General features: G+C 40.3%; 1 protein-coding gene across 3 annotated transcripts in view; it reads left to right on the forward strand.

Annotated features, from left to right (window-relative positions):
• The window catches only part of FGGY (FGGY carbohydrate kinase domain containing), a 129348-nt gene that overhangs the window by 28492 nt on the left and 76336 nt on the right, over positions 1–24520 (forward strand). For all 3 annotated transcript variants that reach the window (XM_058808555.1, XM_058808554.1, XM_058808552.1), the window contains one exon: positions 19546–19661. In XM_058808555.1, the coding sequence (XP_058664538.1) occupies positions 19616–19661 (46 nt within the window). In that variant the 5' untranslated portion in view covers positions 19546–19615. The remainder of the gene's footprint in view (positions 1–19545; positions 19662–24520) is intronic.

The raw sequence follows: 24520 nt of genomic DNA on the forward strand, positions 1-24520 counted from the left end.
TCAAAACATGTTCTTTGGAGACTGGTGACACACAGACTGATCCAGAAAATAGGAAATGTGTAGCTGGAAAAGTTTTCAGGACTGTGAACGGCAGGTGCAATGTGAGCTATTACTGTTAGATTTTTTTTTTTTTAATTTAAAAATGATACATCCTTGAGTCTACCGAGTAATCTGAAAGAATTCTGTGTGCTGGAGAAAAAAATTGTCGGCAGGTCTCGTTAGTGTTAGCCAGGAAGCACACAGGCAAACAGGAAGCTTTAGCTATTGTTATTGTACAAGTGCCCTTTACAAAATATTAGCAAAAGAAGCTTAATGTGTTTTCCACAAGAACAGGAGCCCTTCAGAGTGTCTCACTGTATCTGCCCAGTGAAGAAAAACTGCACTGTCCCCTTCCAACAGCTTCAGACATACATTGAGAGGTTGCACTGCAGAGGCTTGCATTCAGATCTTCAAATATTTACTACTTAATTTTTTGAAGTTGTTAGGATTGTTAATTAGCTGTGACAGTATCTAGCCCTTCATTTTCTATTGTGTTCATTTGCTGCTAAAAAAAAGAAAAAAACCAGCTAGGTCAGTATAGAAAGGATTGGGGGCAGGGGATGTATTCCTGGCAGTTTGCCACAGAGACACTGAACTGAGCCAACCATGAAGTCATCGTGAACTCAGGGAGTCTCACTAATCTAAGGCAATGTGTCTTAATTTGACAAAGCAAAGGCTGCTTGATAAGCAAGCCCAGCTAGAAATGCTGTGAAATGGGGGTGTTTGTTAAGTGGAGATTGTGGATGAGAAATGTGGTGATATGAAAGGAATCATCTTGGTTTCAGGTCCTTCCTCCCCCAAGCCTAAAGGCAGGCTTGGCTCCCTTCTCCCCTGCAGCTCGGGCTGTGCAGTGGCTTGATGTGAAATTTGAGAAACATATGTAGTTTTCTATTTCAGGAAAATGATCTCAGGGATTGAATGTGTGTTTTGTTGGCTGTTAAGCTCTGATCTTGCCTAGTGTGGTAGTTTGAGAGTGTGTGTGTATGTGAGTTTGTGTGTGATGGTTAAAACATTCTCCAGCACTTAAAAAACAAAATAATAAAAACAAATCAGAGTTCATATATGCATTGTTGTTAAAGGTTTTATTTCTTCAGTCTCAAAATGCAACATCCAACATCTTAAGAAGACTCTTAAATAACTGTACTGTATATATCAGAAAGTCTTTTATTTTCCATAATTGTCATTAACATTTACTTGTTAATGATGAGTGGTGCACACACAGCTTCCCATCGAAGCAAGAAACTCTGTTTAAACAGCCATTTCATTGTTGGTCCTGTGCAGAACCAGTGGAGATAAATGAACACTGTAATTATTAACTTCTGTGAGGTTGACATGGCAATCTCCCCTTAATAATATTCATAAAGAGTTGGCTGGGAGTCTGAGATGCCTCTTGCTGACATCCTCACTAATGGTGGGACTGGATAACTGTTCTTCTCTGGACCTGGGGGAGTATTGAAGGAGGTTGTGGTGTTACAGCCTTAAATTCTGAGGAAAAATGAGACATAAACCACAGAGGAGTTTGTTGTCTTTCAGTTCTTTTAATGTTTTTTTTTTCAATCGTTTCTGTTCTCTTCAGAGCCAGGCTGGGTGTTCGGGGTGTTTCTCTTGCATTAGCTCCTGTGAACACCATCAGAGATCAGACCCTCATGGTACAAGGGATGTAATAAACAATCTGTCATCTCCTTTGAACTCTTCCTTATGTGAAACCCTATGGAAAGCGCCCTTGTCCCCTGTGAGATTGGGTCTCTGTTCAGCCAGAGCTGTGTAACAATTGCTTCCTTGCATAAATTTGAACCAGATAAGAAAATAGCCATGTTTATGAACTCCTGGGTCATTTACAGCCCCAGCAGTGTTTTGGTGTGCACATATATAATGCATGTATTCACAGTAAATTTTTAAAAACCACCCCCCTGAAAACAATAACATTCCAGGAGAGTTCTCATCCAGAGAAGGGAAGAAAAGCTGTGTAGCATGAAGTCTGTGCACTGTATGTGTACACACACTGCTTAGAAGTATTAAAACTCACAGAAATTTATTATCCCATAAGGGCCTCTTTTGTCTTTTCTTCCTTTTTTTTTAAAAACCCCCAAACCTTTACTCCTCTGTAATACCTTGCATATGAAAGAACCTTAATAAATTCAGCCCTTAAATGTGCTCTTAACCAAGAAAGTGGCATTGTTATTTTATAGCTGGGAAAAGAGCCGTATAATTTGAAGGGTAACATTCTTTAAGTGTTTAGCTGGGCATCCAGCTTTCTGTCTAACTTGCAGTGAGAATTAGGTGTCGTATTCCATAGGCATTTTCACAGATCACACTATAAATTATTTATTCTGGACCAATTCTTCCTCCAGACTTCCCAAACAAATGCCTTTCACCACTGGAGTGTTCCTCCTCTGCCTCTCACTGTAATACATGGCTGTAACAACAGTCTTGGCCTGGAGGGCAGTTTACCTACAGGTTTGCTTTATTTTTTTTGGCTGGCTCTCTCAATCTGCTTAATGTTAGTAACTTTCACTGGAAATTCTCTGCGTGCTTTAGGATGACACTGATGGTGTCAGGGTTGATTTACATTATCTCTTTAAAGTAGCATTAGCTTGCCTAGGACTTTTTCTCTTATTTGTTTTAGAATTCGTGTTCTCCAGAGAGGAGCCTTTTAACTGTGAAATGTAAATAACCTGACAAGGAAGACTTCCAAAGAAAATGCGTCTTTGTCCATGGCAGTGATACCAAGCTTGCCAACTCCGTAACCTTTAAAACAGAGCACTTTTATGCTTGACCTGTCATCTGCCTATAAAAATAATCTTAGATCAATGATACAGTGCTTTCAAGAATGTGTCTGAAGAAAGCAGGCACTTCTATGGATGTGTTCTGTCATTTCTTCATTGTGATGGACCATCTGCTGCTTTAACTCTCAGTAGGATCTGGTTATTGATTTGGTGTAAGTGCCTGGCTCAGCCTTTTGCTTGCACTGAGGTGATGAACACTTTTACTGCAGCTTGCAAATTGATGCTGCCAGATAGCCAGCCCGATATTATATAAATATATAATGTGTTATGTGAAATCACCAAGGGTTTGTTTTTGCCTTTTCCCATTCTTTATTCCAGTGCCATTCCATTAAGCTGTTCTTTAGATGAAAGGTTGTAATTCAGCCTTCAGTGGATGAAATGTATATGTACTTATGGAATCAAAGACATTCCAAGAAAGGTTGTTTATTTTCTTACTACCTTCTTTAATTAAATGTCGATGGTAGGATTCTGACTGACTTCAGAGAAACAGATGAAGCAATAATGCTTGCAGTGTGATCCAGCAGGGATGACTGGAGTTGTCCTTCTTGGTTGTTGGACACTGCATGGGTAGGAAACTCAATTCTTCTGTGGATAGGAGAGTTGGAATTTCAGATTTCACCATGGCTGTTGGTTTAATTTTAAAGTGAAGGGGAAGTTCTGAAAGTTCTATTTTTTATATTTTACTATGATGTAACTTCAGATATTATTTGAGTTAAATGTCTGGTTCAGCTTGCTGACACTCAGCTTTAAACTGGAGCTGGGAATCTCAGTTAAAACCTGTGTTTGTCCACTTTATTTTATTTCAAGTGCTCTGTCTCAGACTTGTCAGCCTGAGTTCTGAGCTTGCTGCTGTTGTGCAGTGTGGATGTATCCTGGGACTCTCTGCAGAGGGGATTGGGGAGCACAGGTGTTCCTCAGACAGCTGTCCCTGTGTTCCCTGGCAGGCTGGGGCTGTCCCAGAGTCCCTCCCAGCATCCATGAGCCAGTGTTGGAGTAGAAGAGAATTTATGCCAGCTGACCCAGCTATTGCCTCTAGTACCCATGCACAAGGATTTTTTTTGTCAAAGTGGGAAAGAAAGTAGGAAATCCCTTCATGCTATAGGTGATTGGGAAAAATATGAAGATGAGCAGAGAGATATGCCTCTTAAATCCAAAACTCTCCCCACCCCTAAAGCGCACTTGCATTTATCCCTACATAGTACATGGAGTTAGGATGATGGAAATAACTTCATCTTCACTCACTGTAGTTTGAAACAGTTTTGAAACTATTTAGATACTCTCCTCTCCTTCCAATCTCATTTTCCAAGGTGAGCTCATTCTTCAGAGCAATGAAGCTGGATCTGCACAATAAGGTGTTTTCATATTTAATTAAAACTGATAAGAGGGGGAGAACATGCCACAAAATACAAAGAAAACTATTTTCCTGTGGTTTTCGTCTTCTGAACTTCCCTCTATGAAACTATTTGGGGGTTTCTGATGCTGGTTTGTCATTGTATATAAAATACCTTGAACAGAGTCTTTGGAGAAAAGGAAATACCATGCTATAATTTTACTTTCAGGAAAGAAATTAAGTATTCTTCCTGTCTTTATGGAAAAAGTTGGTGTGGTGTTGTCCCTAATTCCTTGTGCACAGCATCTGTGCAGGAGGTTAAGGTCCAGAGAGCTTTCATCTCCCTACAAAGAAGGGAAAACAGGGAATGTGTAAGAGCATGATACACTGCTGGCACCTGTTCTTCATGTCCATCCCACCCCGTGCCATTCTTGCCCTCAATTCCACTCTGAAGCTCTGTGGGCACATGTGCAGTCTGGATTTAGTCTCCTTCACAGATGGCATCTTTCATGTGCCATCTTGGGCCATGCTGGCCATGAGATAGATATAAATATAAATATATATATATATATCTATAATTTGAATGTGCATCACAAAGAGAAAGTAAAGTTCTTCAGTGCTCACCACTCCTCATGCTGTTGTCCCAGTAGCACCAGGTGTAAATCTTACAGGGGGGCTCTCCAGAGGGGATCCAGTTTGTTTAAGACTTTCTGGGTTTGTATATTTTGTCCTGTAGCAGCTCTTCATTTGTATATAAGGACAGTTCATAAACAGATGTTGAATCTCAACATGGTGCCTGCTATTTCCTGCTATTTCTGACCTGCCTGGAGCACAGACAATCCTTATTCACACCAGTTAGCTCCACTGGTAATCTGTCCAAGAACATTTCCTGATACCTCTTTCTTTTTCAGGCTGTCTCTTTAAATGTGGATCAAAGGAAACTCATACCTACTAAAATGTTAAATTTCTGATTGCCCAACCTATCAGGAGATGTATTAATTCATTGAAGTGGGTGCTCATTTGCTTTGGCACAAACAGAGAAAGGAGGAGATAGAATATAAAGAATGATGTCCAAGCTATCAGAAATTAACCTTGTGATTGTGATACCTGCTGTGCTGATGGAAATCACTTCAGGCTGATGCAGGCTTCATCCACTATCTCCTTTGCTTGTTGGTTTATCTGAAAGGGCCTCTATCTGTGTGTGTGTGCATGAAGTAGGGACTACAGTTTTACCTCATTAAATGTGAAACTCTGCTTGGAGGAATATTGCTCAAGAAAACCACATCAGGCCAAGGTTTTGAAAATGCAGACTTGTTTAGAAAATGCATTTTAATATATTGAAGCCTCAAGCCATCTACCTCTGCTCCTGGAAGCTCCACCTGAAAACTTTCAGGGCTAAATAATTTAAGATTTGGGGTTTTTTTTTTATTCTTTCTTCAAGAAATACTAGTCTGATGTTTTATTTTCTTAAAGTCTGAACTCCACATAACTTTTTTTCAGAACTGTTTATCCTCACTCCAGACATGAACCTTGGAAAGGTGGCAGAAAAAACAAACAGCTGCTGTGTTTTTGGGCAGTCTGCATTCCTTTAAACTCTCTGAGATCAGACTTGTGCTGAGATTTTCAAATTATTTGTCCTAGGGCTTAGCCACTTTCACTCCTGCTTAAAAGTCAGTGAATTTGCCATACTGGTGCTTGTGAGAGCTGTCATGCAGAGCCTTAATGATTCAAGAACTATGAATATATGATGTGTTCTTAGGGCTTTTTATTATTGTTTCATTCAAACTTCACCTACCTCCCTAATCATCTTTCCATTTTTGGACTCCAGTTCTTTTTTTAACTTAAGCACATTGCTTAAGATATTCTAGGGAACTTTGTTTTGATTTTGGTTTTGGGGGTAAATTTGATACATATAAAAATGTTATTAATGGACCAAGGTGGAGGTTGTAAAAAAGACTGGCACAGTGCCGAGGCCCAGAGTCAGAAATTATCTGCTCAAGTTTGGGTTTCCTTCACAAGTTGGAGACAGGACAAAGAGCCACCAATCCTGTGGCAGTGTTTTGTCCCCTCTTTATGAGGTCTCCAAAATACATTCTGTGAAGCTAGTGGAAAAGTCAGAGCAAGGCAGGCTTGTGTGGTAAAAGCTTATTTAATGGTTTGGGCCTTCATGTGGGTTTTCCTGCAAGAGAGATGTGGAGATACTATGTCTACTTGTGCCTTTTAAGTAGCCTAAATCCCAAATGTGTCTTGCAGTGCCTTTCCAGTTCCTGGAGCCTCCCAGAGTGCAGAGATTGGCTGTACCAGGTCTCTGTTCTTGTGGCATGGGTTAAGCCCAAACGTGTGTTTACTAGCAACTGGAATGGACAAACAAAGCAGTCAGGCCAGTTCTGAAGGGCTTTTCAGTTAACTGTGCTCATTCTTTTCTTTGGGCCCTTTTCCAGCAAAGCACTTAGGCACGTGCTTAAAGTTAAAGCCTGTGCTTAAGTGCTCTGCTGGTCTGGGTCCTTTATTTGCTGTCCAAGCTTGCTGGTATGAACAGGCTGTTGGCTCTGGCAATGTTTGGGGAGCTGTTCTTAACACTGCTCATTTTCCTTCTCTGAACCTCATGGACACCTATGGCCCAGAAGATTCATTTGTCCTTTCAGTGTGACACACAGAATGACTTGAAAATGGTGTTTGAAAACCTGTAGCAGGTTATTGATTAATTGGCATTGATTGTGAAGAAACAGTGTATTTGGAAAAATCAAGGTCAGTCCAGCCAGAGGAGTTTTCATCTGATGTCTTGCTGGCAGCATTTGTCATATACCAAAAACATCTTCAGACTGTTCAAGTACAATGGATTTAATATCCAGAAAATTCTCCTTAAGTAGCTGCTGTCTTATAGGCACTTGTTATTTTTTGATCTGCATGCAGATTTGCTTACTTATTTATTTCTGGTTTTCAGTGCTGCAGTCCAGAGTTGCCAATCTCTGATTCCTGCAGGTCAGCAAGTCTTGTGCTGTTCCTCCTCATCATTCCCATACCATCCATGGCAAGTCAGGGCAGGAGAACTGTTAAATTCAGACCTTGGGATTTCTCTCTGGGTCTGGCAGCAGTGAAAGTTGGCCTTTCACCTCTAGAGCTGTTTTAGGACAGCAGGGAGTTGATTTTCTTTGTGCTTTTTTCCTAAGGGTGCAAACCACTTTGCAGCAATGAAAATGGCAGAATGTGCAGCCTGATGTTGCTGACCTAACTGTGGAGGTAGCAAGGAAAATCCATATGGGGTAAGTCAAGCACAATCCTGCAGTTGCTTCTGCAGACACGTGACTTACAGAAATGCCCCAGCTGACGTCAGAGACACTTTTTGTTCAGGTCAAGTTACTCACACCCACGTCTCTTTAGGACCAAGCTCATAAATAAATAGTGGACAAAATTGCCTTTAGAAATTTCATTCTTAATTTCTCTCAAATAAAAGTGTACAGTCTCTCTGTGAACAGTGATCTTTTTAATTCCATCATTTAATTTGGTAAAACACACAGATGTGGAAATTATTTTTGGGGTTTTTTTCATTAGAAATGTATAAACCATTAAAGAGAGAATAAAACAGTCCTTTTCTAAGGCATCTAACACAGGGATTTTGAATTGACTTTTAGTTCATTCTTTCTGTGCTTGCAGCATTTGTGAGTGTATTTTCTGCAGGTATTGCAGTGTAATTCAAGTTCCAAGAAAGGGAAAGGCAAATATTTTAGTGTTGTTTGAGCCGCACGAAAGGGTTCATTAGAGCAGTGGTGAACTCCACCCTGCTGGTTCAGCCTCACCTTTCGGTGCTGGGTGTGAGACAAGCTCAGGCAGTACCTGGCAGGCTGAGCTCTGGCTCTGAGAGAGCTGGGGATGTGCATTCCCAGGTGAAGTTGTTTTTAGGATTTAAATGAATGGAAAAACCAATCGTGTCCACCTTCCTTGTGTAACAGGCTAAAGCATCTGAAATAAGAGGAGCAACTTCTTTCTTTCAGCCACTCTGCCAAGAGCCCATGGCTTGATCTGGTTGGTTGTTAGAAAAAGTCAGAGTGGAGTTGATTTAGTGCAGTCCCTTCTCTTTAGCAGTGGCAGCAGAGATGCTTTCAGAGGAAAGGAAAGGACAGAGGAATCCTAGACCTGACAACATGTTAGCATCCTTCTGGGGCCAGTGCTTTGAAATCATGCTCAGTTAATGAGCATTTGTATTCCCTTATGTTATTTCTCTCTATTATTGTGACTGGAAGCAGTCTAGATATCCATGTAATGTAGCCTCCTTTATGTTTTTCTTTTATTTTCTCTTGGTCCCAGCAATATCCTCTTTCAACTGCAGAATGATTGCTTGTTTTCTTTGAATGTCTTTATTTCTGCCTTCTGAGAAATAATGACACCTGATTTATCTACTCTGTAGCCTTCCTTATTTTCTGCATTGATCTCCATTTATTTCTCTGCTGATGTAAATAAGCTGAAACGGTTTTTCATTCCTACTTTATGGAAATTTATGTGTTCTTTTACTCACTTCTATTACCTGTTTCAGAACTCCTTGGGGGGTTTTCTTTGTTTGGTTTATGAAATCTTGCAGCTGTCCAAATAATACTGTTGGTGTCTTTACTTTTTGAGATTTGCTCAGAAATGTGCCCTCTTTTTTACATGAATACAATTGCAAAGGCCTGTACAGGCATACCATTATTATTAATTAAAGATACTCTAGAAATAGATGCAGTGCTGCTGTCATTTAAAATATTAAAATACAAGCATACATTACATGTATATAAAATGAGCCATCTTGCTTTTCCTTTGATTTAAATCACTTATCTTAAAATTTAACAAAACCTGTTTTCAAAAATTGATACTAATGACTAAATTATGACCACATATATCTAATATTTAGGAATGACTTTATGATTTTAAGAGTTTACTCTGACTGAACTGATTTTTGTGGTGGGAGGTAACAACACACCTCAGCTCACTCCCTGAATAGGAATATCTAATGTGTATCTTTGGTTCAGGTGCCCCTGGCAGCTGTATCCTGTCATCCAGACCTGAATAAGACTTGAAGGTGGTTTCTCTGAATAAAGGAGGCCTCAATGTTCAGGTTTAGCATGTGAAATGGTAACAGCCTCCATCAGAATGCAGTTATTACGACTTTCTTTTATTGCAGTACTCTTGGCAATTTCCCTGCTTCTGTTCTGGTTTCACTTAGGCTTTGTCTAGCCACAAGTGCATGACAGCCGAGGCTCCAGTTCAGCACAGTCTGACTAAGCTGGTAAAAACTCCCATTAACCCCACTGACAGCACTCAGGACTTTATACTCACACATGTGTGCAAGTACTGTGCTAAATTAGACTATCAGCAGTTTGATGTTAGGAGTATATACATTATTTACTCATGAACTGGTAAAATGTGTCTTTGCATGAAGAGATTTCCGGACTGACAGTTCTCTCTCTCAAAACACCACTGGTAAGGCTGTAAGGGTGGGGTTTTTTCACACCACTCTAATTCTGCTCAATTGTATGAAGACAGCAGAAACCACATAATGAACTGTAGCCCTGATCCTGTGGAGATCTGTGTTTCTAGTCAGTGTCTGGCGTGTCAGGGTGCGCATGGTGCTGGCCAGGCAGCGCCCTCAGCATCTGCCACACTTCCCAAGCTGCTGGAAGATCAAGGACACCCTAAATCCTTCAGCTCCCTAGGCATGGCTGGTGGGTGAGCATGTCCTGTGTGTCCTTTTCACCCAGAGGAGCCACACAGGGCCATGGAGCAGTAACTGGGGTCTTCCTGCAGCCTGCCCACGTTATTCCCTGTGGGACAGGGACATCTGGAACAATGCAGTGGCCGTGTGTCCATGGCTGGGCCAATGCCTGGTGCTGGCAGATGTGCTGGGTGATGCACATCTGGATGTGCTGCTGCTCTTATACTGGGAGAAGTTGATGTTGCTGACAGGAATAATCTCACTCTGTCCAAAGCCACACGGTGGGGAGGGAGCTCAGACCAAACTTCCTTTTTCTCAGTGACTTGTAGCATTTGCTTAATCTCTTTACCAGCTTCCTTGAGTGTTTGGTGAAGTCTTGAGCTGTGGTAAATTTGCTCCAGCTCAGACTTCCAGAGGAAGCTGTTCACTGGCTCTGTGTACCAATACTTCCAGTTTTAATTGTGTCATATTTTTAACTGCCAGAAAGTAACAGGAGAAAATGTGTTTTTTAAATACAAGCTCTTAATTGAAATAAATATTTGACTTCCTATTGCAGAGTGGTTTGGTTGAAATACTGAGCTTGAAAGAATAATTTTTTGTGATTAAATGGAACTGAAACATTGCTGATGTTGCAGAAGGCAGGAGGAATGTCCCAAGGCTGCTGGACTGCAGTAGCTGGAGACGTGGTCTCTACTTCCAGTTTTGCTTTTCATTTCCCTTGCCATTTTTGGATGATGTTTTCCTTATAACCTCTCCTCCACTTATTAAGCTTATAAAATTTAAACCAGTGGTTACTTAAAACAATGATTCAATTTTATATATGTGCACACTTTTTTTTTGTTTCTCTCATATTTAAAGATTTAAACCACAGTTGTCCATAGAAAGATTTTTTTTTTTAACATATTCAACATCAATGTCTGAATGGTGTCTTTCTGCCTGGGTCTCTAGAGTGAGCCTCTGGATTTAAGTATTCAGTTCAGGGGTCTGATTAAAGTTTACTCTTTGACCCTTGGCCAAATCCCTCAATTTTCTTTGCCTCTGTTTGCCATCTTTGAAGGGAATGGACTAAAATTTCCAGCCCCACATGCTATGTCTGATTTGTCTAGACAATACATTTTTTTGTCTAGGACTGTGTCTCATTATGAGTTCTCCAACAATGCCGAAGACAATGGGCTTGAATCTTGGTTGGGTGTCTGTAACATAATACAGAATGAAATTAATAAAACAACTCAGCAATCTGCTGACTGTTGGCTTGCCCTTGCCTCATGACATGGTGAGGCGTATGTGGGTGGATAAAATGGTCTTATTTTGTACTTTCTGATCCAACCCAATGTGTTTAGCTAAGTGTATACTCTGAAATTATTAGATGCACACAAGGGATTAATCTGCCTTGATAAGCTGAACTGCAGATGGGTGGTTCCCTACAGGTTTGGTGACATAACTTCTAGGAAAACTGAATTCAAGACTATTCCATCTTCCCATCTTTTGATAACTTGTTTCTAAACAGAAACACACTTCTAGAAAGAATTGGGCTCTGTTACACATCGTAGAAGAAACATCATCTCATTGTGGTCAGTGTGATTTACCTTCTGTTGGATGGCTTTTTTGACATTTGCAGTGTTTGATGCATTTATTTGTATTTTTAAAGGACAGGTTTAAATAGATTACAGCAAACACAAACAGGCACATTCTCCCAATCCAAAGTAAATATCTGCATGTGTACACATTACAAACACGTGTGTGTGTGTATTTATGGAAAAATAAAACAAGCCAGTTTCCCACAGTAGTTATGTATCAAATCCACATTTGTAACAAGATGTGCAAATTTTAAATTTTAAGATACCTCATCCAACACAGAATTTTCTTTATGTGGGTTAATCCTTAGAGTCTGAGTGTCACAAAACGGGCTTTCCCAACAATCTCTCGGTAAATTTGAGATTTATCTGTGCAATATAACATCAGTCTCTTGCCTCCTTTGGAACACGGGGAACATCTACACTCTGCATTTCTCAAGAGACTTCTGTGCTTATTGTGGTGGTAACTGGAGGTCAGTCTTCGCTCTGGTTGGGTGGTCGGAAGGTTGATGCCAGAGTTTAAAGCACTTCATTGCTTTGAAACCTTGTGCTGCTATGTAGGCTTTGAAAATGATCCTATTGTTCTTCTTATTTTCCTTTCAAAGTGGCACCCAGAGTTTAAATATAACATGGAATCTCGTCAGGGAGTGGCTGTATTCAGAGGAGATTAATTATAGATGTGGGTGTAGAAAATTGCAAATGTGAATTGTGTTTTTCATACAATAAAAACTGTCCCTTTAAGTAAGCAACAGACTTGCTTAGAAAATCCTGTGATTTAAAAAGCCAGCCAAAAACCTCTTAAGTGTTACAACATGAACACAAAATATTAAAGGAAGGTTTGAGTTAATTAATACTTCTTCCCCTTTACAAAAATAGCTTTAACTTTTTGATTTGCTGATTGAAAGACTTTGTTTCCTGCTCGGTGCTTGTTGCTGAGAGCTGAGTGCCTTCCACACACACACAGGGTGATGTGAGCTCAGGAGAATCACAACTCCTCCACCCTGTATCCCAGCAAAAGCCCTGAAAGCCCAGTCTGGATGAGTTTGGCAGTCCTGGTGTAATGCCTACGCCTGTTGCTGAGAGTGTTGATGGATCCCAGTCCCCCAAGGGCTCTGATGTAGCTGCCATTCCCCAAGGGCCTCTCTCTCACCTAAAAGAGAGTGTTGCTCTTTCATGGGCTCTGCTTTGGCACTGAGATTTATGGCAGGGAAAGGGAGACCTGGTTTATATTTTTAAATAAAAGCTGTGCCACCAGTCCAGTGAGAATTCTGACTTTCCAGATGTGAGGCCAACAGAGCTGCTGAATGCAAGTTCAGAGATTTTTAACCCCAAATTTAGCCTTGTTGGCTGGGAAGGAGTCTGGTAGGACCCTGCTAGTAGTTCCCTGAGTCAGCAGTGTTCAGCAAAAAATGGGGGGAATAGTATATCATTAAACCAGTGTTTTAACCACAGCTTTGAAGGAAAAGCTGTGAAATCTTCACATCTTATGTAGTACTTCAACATAATTTTTTTAAGCAACAAAAAACCCAAAAAAAGGGCTTGGAAAGGTATTATATAGGCAATTATCAGTATCTGCATTACCTTCAAGTATGCAGCTTGTAGGTCCTGAGCTGTTCACTGTCTTTTTGGTTGGTTGCTTTGTGGATTACTGTCTTCCACTAAACTTGAATGCTTGCTGGAAAGAGAAATCTTTTCTACTAAATCCTTTTTGTTGGGAACTGAAGAGCTATTTTCTGACACTGAATTTTTCCTGAGGAAAAAGAAAATATCCAAGTAATTTTTTGAACAGTAACTTTTAAGGTTTGAGGTCTGGAGTTTAATCCTATTTCACCTATGAAATATGACAAAATTGACAGCCCTAGTGTGAACAAATATTGGCCTTTCACCATGATATTGGATCATTCTTATTTGTATTAATATTTTTTCTCCTCAGCTTTAGTGAAGATTTCAAAGCAGGGAGAAAGCTTTGCTTTTGCTGTGGTATTTAACTTCCTTCAAAAAGTCTAAATGGCAGCCAGACTACTTTTAATTATTTATGATAAATAGAAGTGTTACCCAGAGCATAGGAAGGCTGAAGCTGGTAGAATTGCTAACTCTGATTACAGTAATTTCCTTGTTACCTTTATTGAATAGGTTTAAATCCTCAGACATGCAAAGACTGAATGTCAAGGCCTTGAGTACAACTGGGAATGTGTCTGCTACTTGTCCCAAACAGGCTTCCCCACCTGTCTTCTTTGTTTGGCCTGTTTAATGTTTTGTTGGAAGATGAAAACCCTTTTCAGGCAAGAGTCAAATTGCACAGCTTGCTAAGACAATGGGTTTGGGCAGGCAGGAATTTCATAGGCTTTGGGTCAAAGGCAATAATCATAAAAAGTAATGTGTTCTAAATGTTAGGGACTTGGGGTTTACACGGCTGGGTGGCTGGAGCAGCCCCTGACAGGTTTTGTGTACCTGCAGTTAAAGAGCTGTTGAAGAGGTGAAAGGAGGGCAGTGCAGTCAGGGCACCCCCAGACTCTGTCACCCTGAGCTTTGCAGCCCACCTGGCCCAGAGATGGACTGAGGGACAGCAGGGGCAGCTCCTCCACACCAGCCTGAGCTCAGACCCCTGCCCTGACTCCTTTTAGCCAACACTCAGCAGGGACAGCATCTCATACACTTCATACATCTCAAGACTCAATGATCAGATGTCACTTCTTCTCCTCTTTCTTGAGAAGTATTCCTTTAGGACAAATTGTCCCTGTTTCCCCCAGGCAGCCAAATACAGCAAGCAGGCAGAGACATGTTTCCTAAATGCCAGTGGTAGATGTGGATCCAACATTCTGGTTCTGTTTCCAAGGCTGTGGATTAATGGATATGGCATTACCATAATAGAGCAGAGAATAATTACAGGTTTCCTATTGCTCTGTGATAACTTCACTGTATTTTAGGCTCTTGCAGCAGCAGTGCCCAGTTCTGTTCTTGGATGCTGGGAGTATGTGTGCTGGGTATTAAATTTTTTTGCCTGGAACATTTTTGCACAAACCACAGTCAGATCTGTGACTGTGTTAGAGCTGTAAATTGCTTGCTTTTGTGAAAAGCCTTGAGACTGTGGGGTGCATAATTTGGGAGGACATTGGCAGCCTGGCCCAGATGTCGATATGTGGAGACGTTCGTTTGAGCAGAATCTACGCCCTGGTTTACAATTTGAATTCAGAATCTGTTTTAAATTTAAACTTTGTAGAACAAAAGAAAAATCATTTGATGTTGTGACAGTCAAGGCACACTCCATTGTTTCTGGTCTCCTGCTTACGTTCACAACGTCATAAAGCTTTCTTAGCTTTTGATTCTTTGTAGCTTTAAATAAATCTGCCCCACAGACCACAGAGAGCTACTTTATCTCAGTGCATGCTATTCCTTTTGGGATCTAGCTGTACCCTATCCTTGCTTCTGGAGGATTTAGCTTTGGCACAGCCCTCAGCAGGTGCAGCTGGCTTCAGTTCAGTGATCCAGTGATTGAACTGCTGCGCTGCTAATGATGCCTACAAAATTAATTAAGTTCATGAGTTTAGGTTCATTTCTGAGCAGTTGGGATGAATGGAGCAGATCCTTTTGCTTTGGAATTGAGAACAAAGCTGCCATTCACCTCAGGATGCCCCAGCCAGGGGTTCTCTGCCTTTCAAGCTGGTGGCTGACTCATTTTCCAGGCTAACTAATCTTGTACCAGCCCTCTGAAATGGAAGGTCATGTAGAAATACCTTATGTGGGGTCACTTTTCAGGAAAAAAAACTGTTTCTTTTAGTAACTTTTAGTTGATAGGACTTACCTATCAACCTGTACTTAAAATAGGGATGACTTCTGCAAGACACCTGCAGTTAAGGAGTAGCTCCCAGGATTATTTTCATAGCAGGTACTGTCCCGGGCAGGGCAGGTTCTCTGCAGATTTGGGAATCATATCTGTGTTGGCTTTATCCCTTTTGGAGTGTGGGAGATGTGGCAAGAAAGTGTGAAGCTCTGGTGACTCCTAAGTAGTTGTGGAGAAGTTTTTTGTGACTTTTATCTTTTGGATACATTTTTATGCTGATAACTTAGAGCATGCAGGAATTCCCATTTTCAGTGAATGCATCTGATTGCCTTCTCTCCATGAAGTACAACAGAGTGAGAGAAAATACTCAGAATGGGCAGATAATGTGGGAAGAGTCATACAGAAACAAATTTTGATCACCTGAGTGATCACAAGTCCAGTTGGCCCAGACCCTTTTGCAGGTTAGTTGCTTCCAGACAGCATTTTGGGAATTTCAAGTGTGTTCACAGACTCTCTGTGTTTTTAAGACTGCTGAGATTCTGGTTATGCAGGACTTCAGCACATCCAGTTAGTCCTCAGCAAGAAACTCATAGGAAACTCTAAACATAATCATTTTCCTGTGAAAAATCTGGTTTGAATAAAATAAAAATTTTCCATGCATGACGGTTGGGGTTTTTTTTCAGTAGGAATATTCTAAGCAAAACTTTTTGTTCTGAACAGAGAAAGGAAATCCTTCATTTCTTTGTGCTGGGAATATGCTTGAGGAAAAGTGTCTCCAAACTCATGGTATTTCAGACTGGCTACATATGGCTTGTGCCACTGAGGGGTTCCATGTATGGCTCCTCAAATCCTTTGGTGGATCAGGCAGTCAGGAGAGGGCTCTTCCCTCTGGGATTGCCTCTTCTCTGCCCCTTTGAACCCAGCTGATCCTGGGAGTAAAGTAAGAAGAGCTTTTGCTTCAACCCATCTGGTTCATCCAGCTTCAGCCAGCACAAGTCTGGTGTTTATGACCAAATAATTGAGGCAATGCTGCCAAATAGGAAAAATTGAATATACCACAGCAGATATCAGTACTGTTTCTGTTTCATATCTGCCCCTCATCTCATCAAACTTAGGAGTTCTGTGAAATATAAAATTTTCTCATGGTTGAGGCTTTCTTTGTAGGTATACTGATTTGGTTCCTCAGGTGGTTCTTTCCCAGTGTCTTTCTGGTTAGAGTTTTCCCAAGTTAGGAGTTGTGCTACCCCCTTTATAGGGTGATTCTCTGGGGGAGAATTTCTGAGTGATTTCCTATGAAGTTAATATACATAAATATATAAATAAATATGTATTATTTGCATCTATACCATTGGCTTCAGCAGTGACAAGCCATGAATGAGCTGTTCTCTCTGCATGTGCACAGAGCTCTCTAGGACATACAGACTGAGCACCTCATCAGGTGAGGGGCAGGGCTTTGAGTTCAACCCATCCAGGTGCTTTTGAGCATGTGGTGATGTTAATCCATCATGGCCATCACAAAGAAACCCTTTCATTTAGACTGTTATCTCTGAGAGCAGAATGTCTTTCTGCAGTATGACACTTTCTCTTTGATATTAGGGGTTTGTATGAAGCCATATTGTTCCATTAAACACCTACTTTTTGAGTGGCAGCAAGAGTGGAAGAAAGAGATTGAATCTCAGAGCAGTATAAATGCTCAGACTGTGTTTAAAACAAGCATTTTGAGTTTCTTGCTGTGGCCATGAAAATAAAAACCTGCCAACATAATGTGTTAGTGTTTAACTCAGATCTGAGATTGGTTTTCATACCAGAACCTTCCACTTAAGGATCTGCCAGCCACTTTCTTTGGGAAGAGTTGTCTTTCCCAGTTCATTTTCCATACTATGTTAAAAATTCAACCAGAACTCCTCTGTTTATCCTTGCTCTGTGAGCACTTTGCATTTATGCATCTCCAGGATGTGTTCAGTGCAGCCATATCCTGCCAGAGAGCTGGGATCTGCTGGAATTCTGTGGATTGGCAGGAGGGGATCTGTCCCCATCCCCAGTGATTCCATGGGCCTGCGTGTGTGCTGTGGTGTTCCACAGAGGGAGCTGTGTGGGGCAGCAGGCCCCTGGTTAGAACATGTTCCTTGGAGCCTTTCTCAGGGTGTGGCATTAGTTCAGAGCTTCAACCTAATTAGAAAAAGACATATTCGGTTTTGATGATAATTTGTTATGATTTGGTATTTGCCATATTTGGGAAAACTTGATGCATTGTTTTTCGCTCTTTATGTCTAAATTTTTCCTAAACTGATGAAGTGCTTTTTATTTCAAATACCCTGTCTTTATTTTTCCTTTTAACGAGAGGTTTGAACCAATTTGGGGAAAATGTTTATTTTTTCCCAGTATTTTCTTCAGCCTAGAATTTATTTATTCACCCAATTTTTGTCAAAGGTCCTAATTAGATTTCTGTGTCTGGCTTTTAAATCCTTGGAAATTGGAATTCCTTATATCAACATTGTCATTGCTGTAGTTACAGGTCATGTGCTTTTTCTGTTTTCAAACCAGACACTGAGTTGAGATTGTGTGGTCTATTCTTAAACTATTAGGAAGAAAAAAAAGGGGGTGGGGGTGTCAGAGATGTTTTAAGAGTAGTCCTGAAATAATCTCTGCATTTATTGACTGCATTTATTTATAGGGATATAAATAGTTAACTAATGTCTTTTTTCCCCCCCAAAATATGTCATGTTAATTATTCTCTTTGCAGCAAAGAGCAACCAGCACACCTTTTCAACCAATGGGATGTGAATGGCCATCACTTGTCCTCTGGTTGTAAAAACTCCAGTAAAACAGGATGGAAAGAAACATAAGGCATTTACAAAACACATTTCAGTCCCAGATGAGAAAGTAGGAGTTTAGAGAGTCTATGAAACCATCCCATCTTCTGCTCAGTGTCACATAAGAGGATGTTGCTTCTTGTTGTAACCCCCTTAAACATAAAATAGATATCCCAGATAGTTTTCCAGCTGTGTGGAAAGACTCTTCCTGTTGTTCTTTGGCTTTTCTCTGTCTGCAGTATCAGTAGCTATAAGCTCTAACTTTGATTTGCAGATAGGAAATAAAAATAGTTTCTCTTTTTCTGCTCAAGGCCATGTTGGATGGGTCTTGGAGCAACCTGGGCTAGTGGAAGGTGTCCCTGCCCATGTTAGAGTGTTAAGGTCCCTTCCAAGCCCAACCCATTCTGTGATTCATATTTTAGTCCCTGGGTAGTATTCTTGGATGAAAGGAAGATTTCCTTTTATTCCAAAAAATAATTTTGAAGAGAGAAATTTTATTTGGCTTTTACTTATGCAAAACTGCAAGAAAAACTCAAGTGCTTCAGTCAAAGTGAATTTGCTTTGAAGATACATGTTCAAATTGTACCATCCTAATGAAGAGAATATGTCTGTGTAAGCTCACCTTGGCTAAACATGAGTCACAAATAAGCTGTCTTGTAAAACATCAAAGAAAATCCACCTCTGAGCAGGATTTCTCTTTGAGAACAGTTATGATGATGTGCTTCCCTGAGATGCATCTGAGCTGTGTTGCACTTGCTGGTACTGTGGTATTCCCAGGACTGCAGAGCTGCAGTTTTCAGTGATATTTAGCATTTTTAATACCTTTTAGTTGACTGACTTTTCAAGCACAGTTTAGTACTGATCTTTGGAGATGATTCCTAGTGTTCAGATAGAAAACAGCCTATGTAATTTTAAACCATCAGGAGTATTGTTCGTACTTTGGGGAGGAATATATTTGGGGATATTAATAAAAACCATTCTGTGTGTTAAGACAGACTTTGCTGTGAGAGTTCTTGTCCTCTGTGTCCTTCTGCTCCTGCCTGTGCCCCTTGCTGCTGTCCTGGCACAGCAGAGTTTACATCAGCTTCTCAGAAATCAGACTTGTGCATCTGTCCCCATCATCCAGATTTCCTGGGAATTGCAGTTCAGTTGTGAGGGAAGTAACACAGTTTTCCTAAGGACAGACTGTGCAAAGCAGCCATTTAGGCTGGAAGAGCAGCACTCTGAGCTGCTGTGCTCCAGCCCTGCTCTCCCCCAGGCACATGCACAGCCTGTTATTTGACTGATTTATGCAGTGAAGTGGCCAGACCAGGAGTTGTTTCAGCAGACAAGAATCTTAAACACAAGGTCCTTTTAAGGTCCTCAAGACGTGCACTCCAAACAGTAACCAGTTTTTTTTTTTTCAATGTGAGCATTCTGCTGGAGTTTCTGACCAGTGGAGAAGAGATTCTTTTGCAGGAAATTGTTTCTAGTCACAAGTTTAAACCCAAACATCTTCATTTGCCTGACTTTGTGCTCATATTGTCTCTTTTTTAGGTCTCTCTGTACAGTAGTGTGCAAGTGGACATACACGTCCGATAGAGGTTGGGATGACAGTTTCTGGAAAATGATTGGTTTGGAAGATTTGGTGAAGGATAAGTATGAAAAAATAGGTATATCAGGGTTGGGTTTTAATATACATATATATTCATATTAAGAAATTTACACAAAAATATTAATAATTATACATATTCATATTAGTAAATATATGCAGAGTCATTAAATATATTAATATTCATATTTTATCAAAACAACAAATATACATATTTATTAATATTAATGAAACTTTATGTATATATATATATTTATAAAAGAATATAAATATATCAAGATGGAGCTTTGAGCAGCCTGGTCTAGTGGAAGGTGTCCCTGCCCATGGCAAAGGGATGGAATGAGATGAGCTTTATGGTCCCTCCCAACCCATTCTCAGATTATATGAATAAAAGATATATACATATAAAAAGGTATTTTGCTGTATTACAGTGAATGTCAGCAGCTTCAAATGGGTTGCTGAGATGCCCATAGGGAACAGATTTCCTAAGTGAATTTTTTTATTTGGCATTGTTGTGAGAAACTGTGTTTAAATTTTTATCTCCTGCCCTGGAAGGCCTTTTTGTTCTGCGCAGTCTCAACAATAGAAGAGTAAAAAGGAGCCCCAGCAACTGATGACATGAAGGACACACTTTATATGGGTATATTGGATAGCAGGCTACAAAAAAAGCTACAATATAGTAATTTTTTAGCTCTTACTGATAGTGTGATTTGTGACCTGTACCCATCTCCCTTGCAGTCATTTTCAAAAGAAGTGCTACTTCTGCTTGTTGTTATCTTTATACATTTTTTTCACTCTCAGAGCCCAAGTTTAATTAGAATAGTAGCCTTGCTAATAGCAGTTCCTACAGCAGATATTCATTAAAAGTCCATAACGTTAATATACCAGAAAATTTCCAGGATAACTTTATTAGACTTTCCCTGTTAACTTAATGGACTTTTAATGGATGTCCTAAGCAGACATGTCATTAACAAGAATATTACCAGACATGAATTAAAATATGCTCATTCATCAAAGTTAATTATCTGAAATTTCCTTTGATTTTTTTTTTTTTAATGTTGAGCACTTTGAACAAGTTTGTACAGCAGTTTAAATGCAGCAACATGAAATGGAAATGGTGGAGGAAGGATTGTAGTGAAAAGAACTGTAATGAAATCTATAAACCTTTCTGATCATCACATAATCTGCTATCAGTCATTTTTGGGTTATCAGAAAATGGTACTTGAAAGCTTCCTTGAATAGATTTCAGCTTTTCTCCTGCAAAGGAAACTGCTTATGCAGAGGTACAAAACCTAGCAGGAGAATGAGGCTTTCAACTTCCTGAGGTTTTGGGTTGAATATAGTTCTTACAACATCTGTCACTTGTGGCTTTTAGCAAATCTTCAACAAGTTAAAATAAGACTTGCAATAAATACATGTTTTTAGCAGAAAATTGAACATCTTGCCAGCTGGTGGTCTCATGGAAGGGTATTTTAAAAATAAATTATTTATGAAGTGCAAGCTAAGGGCTTGAATACAATATTTATGCAATGCACTTCAAGGACAGTGCAAAGCAATTTGCCATTTTAAGTAACAACATGCATGTTTTAAATGATAAAGTAGCCATTAATAAAAGGGGCCTTTTGTTGTGATGGGAGCCTCATAACACTGGCCTACATATGGCTCAACATTCATTAAGAGAGAAACCATCAATTCCCAGTATCAGGCTTCCATGTTAGTTAAAACACAACGTTTACAAAATAAATCAGTAAGTTATCTTCTGGTGATGTGCTTCTTGCAAGGCAAAAGTGTTTCTGGTGAGTTACTGGTGGAAGTGTCTATTTCCATGAAAGACTGTGGAAGTTTTTAAAGAAAGGAACCATAGAATCCCTGAGAGGGTCTTGACTGGAGTTGGAGAAGCACAGCCTGACCTCCAAAACTGCACCAAACCTTAGGGCAGAACTTGCAGCTTGTGCTCACCTTGTGAGATCCTTTGGTTTTCAGATTCTGGGGCCGATTCCCTCAGGTGAATCCACAGCATAAGACAATTTCTATTTGCATAATAATACTGAAACTTGGCCCTAGGGAGAATATGAGCTTATTTCCCTGACCATTTGTCTAACCCTGCCTTTTTTAAAAGGGAAGGTGTTGCTTTTGTTATCATTAGCAGTGTGATAACATCACAGAAAGCAGCAGAGTGTCCTTCTTCCCTGTGTCTGTGCAGAGGGAATGAGGAGCTTGCTGCACCAGTGTGGAGCCCAGGCAGGTGCCACTCCATTCCTTTGGGTTTCTCTCCTGCCCTGTCCTCCTTGGAGTCTCTTGGAAGGGTGTAGCTTCAGAAGGAGTCAAAGCAAAGCACTTCACCCTGCCCAGGAGCTGCTCCACGGTGGTGTGTCCCAGGGAAGTGCTTTGCTTTCTGCCACCCTGAGATCTTACCAGTGTCCCTGGGTGTGGGGAATGGGAATATGAATGGTGTTCCAATGAGAGCTGGGGCTTTGCTTGTTTTAGTGTGTTCAGTGGTGTTGGATTTGAGAGGAGCACTCTGAATCAACTCAGCTTCCCTCAGATTTATCAGGATGGATGAATCCAGGTAGATGCACCTACCAGGAAGGTGATACTCAGCCCCTGAGCAAACTGCAGCTGGAATGGTCCTGGGGAGTGGAGATTCCTTCTCACACATCCCACGGTGTCAGCGCTGGTGGTGAGGCGCCATCCCTGCCCCCACAGCATCCCACCTTGCACCAACTCAGCTCAAGCTGTTTTGCAGCAGTGCTGCTCACAGGGGGACAGCCTCAGCTGCTGGAAATGCATCCCATTATCCCAAGGGAAGGCTTTCTGGACAGTGTGTGCCTCCAGGAGGAGCATCAGAGCTGCCACAGCTGATAGGGAAGGATGGGAAGGAGGGCACTGAGCTGCCCTGCAGATAAAGGAGCTCAAACTTGTCAGATAACCTAGGTAGGAGGAGGGTGAAGGGAGGTTGTACATGCTCAAAACCTCCTCCTAAAATGAAAACAAAACCAAAAACCTGACAGGGCTGAAGTAATTCTGGTGGAATTTCCTCTTCTGTTCTCAAGCTGCTCTAAGCCTGTGTCTGTCTGCTCAAGGTTTGTTTAGCTCAAAGGCAAGGGTGTATTTTAGTGCCTGCACGTTCCCCTTCTAAAGAGAGATAATGGCCTTTTTCTCATGTATCTCTTCTAAAAGATAACAAGGCTCTGAATTATCATTTCTTTTAAGCAAAGCAAAATGTCAAAAGATAAAATTAGAAAAAATTTCTGACTGTAACAAAAGTAAATACAAAGTTTACCAGTTTAAAATATGCAGAAAAACTATGTTTGTTTTGTTGGTTTTTATTTTCCAATCTCTACTGAAATCATTATTATTTCCAATCAGAGGGAACCAAAGATGAATAGCTACAAATAGATTTTTTTTTTCATTTGTAAGTATCTTTAACTTTCAAGCCACTGGAAATTCTTATGGAAATTACCAAGAACAACTTCTTTAAGGTACATATTTCTTTATTCTGGTAAATACGCTTTTAAGCATCACTTTAAAGCTCCTTGCCCTTTAAAAATACATTTACTGTAATCAGAGCGCTGTGGTTCCAGGGAGTAAACTCCTCTTGGTTTCAGTTTAACTTAACATATGACCTTGTTGATAAGGGTGACCCTCACATCTGACCTTTAGGATCTTCCACAAACCTTTCCCATATCAGGGCGTGGGTTCACATCTGAAAACTCCCAGGCCTTTGACATTTTCTGTTTCTCACAGCAGACTAACCTTTCAGGGAATCCACATAACAAGTTGTTTGTGATCCCTTCTATACATCAGGAATTTACTGATCAGGCTTGTGAAGGTAAAGAGTCTTTATCTGGAGATACTGAAAAATTTATTGATGCCATTAATTTGCTCACCAAGAGAGTGGAAGATGACTTGTATTCAAACCACTGTGGAAGTGTTGTGTACTAGAGGCATTAGCATTTATCTGCTGTGGTAAAAGCACATGATGAGTATCTCTTTGTGGTATTCTAAAACCTAGAAAGACATTAACAATTCTGTTAAAATTTCATGTACTATAGAGCTCCTAGGGTACTGGAGCATACATTCCATTTGGAGAAAAATGCCTGATAAATTTTCACCACAGCCTTCTACTTCAGGGCCTACTTAAGGGACCAAATAATGATTTTTTTATTGAATGGTAATATTTCATACCAGGTCTTTTTTGGGTTGTAGATGGTGGCTTTGTGTGAGAGAGCATTGTGGGTACTGCAGGATAGGTTCTACTGATCTTATAGGTTTTGTAGCTTTTGTAAAGGGCTGTTTGTTACCTTCTTTCATCTGTGCAGGAGCAGAAACTGATGCCAATTAAGTAGCTGAAGTTTTGCTTAATTTGCTTTAGTGTACAACTGGAAAAAATCTTTAATTTTTGATCTTGGGGGTGATGGTGGCATAAGGAATAACAGCCTGTGCTCCTTATACATCTCTTTACTTAAATCCCATTCTGGGTCTTTTTCCCACTCATCATTCTTCACCACCTTCAAGAATAATGTTTTCCATTTTCCACAAATTCTCCCTTTCTTCCTACAGTAGGATTTCTGCTTTTTGTTTGTTTGTTTTGATTTGTTTGTTTTGTGTTTTGTTGGTTTTCGGTTTTTTTATTGTTGTTGTTTTTATTTTAATTTTTGCACTATGTTTTCAATTAAGAAGGATTTGACTTGTCTATAACGTGCATTTCTGGTTAGCAGCCTTAACTCCCCTCCATCAGTTTACCAGTTTATCACCCTTCTTATTCCATCACTCTGCCTGTGCTTTAATGTACAGCCCCAACACTTTACAACCCCATTTTTAACTCGCTCTCCTTAATTTCAGGACTTTGGGGACTGCAGGCTTGATGTTTTTATGGGCCTGGGTGCTTACATATGCCATTTTTTAATGTTCTGAAAA

Source organism: Ammospiza caudacuta, chromosome 7 (assembly GCF_027887145.1).
Source record: "Ammospiza caudacuta isolate bAmmCau1 chromosome 7, bAmmCau1.pri, whole genome shotgun sequence".
Taxonomy (NCBI): domain Eukaryota; kingdom Metazoa; phylum Chordata; class Aves; order Passeriformes; family Passerellidae; genus Ammospiza; species Ammospiza caudacuta.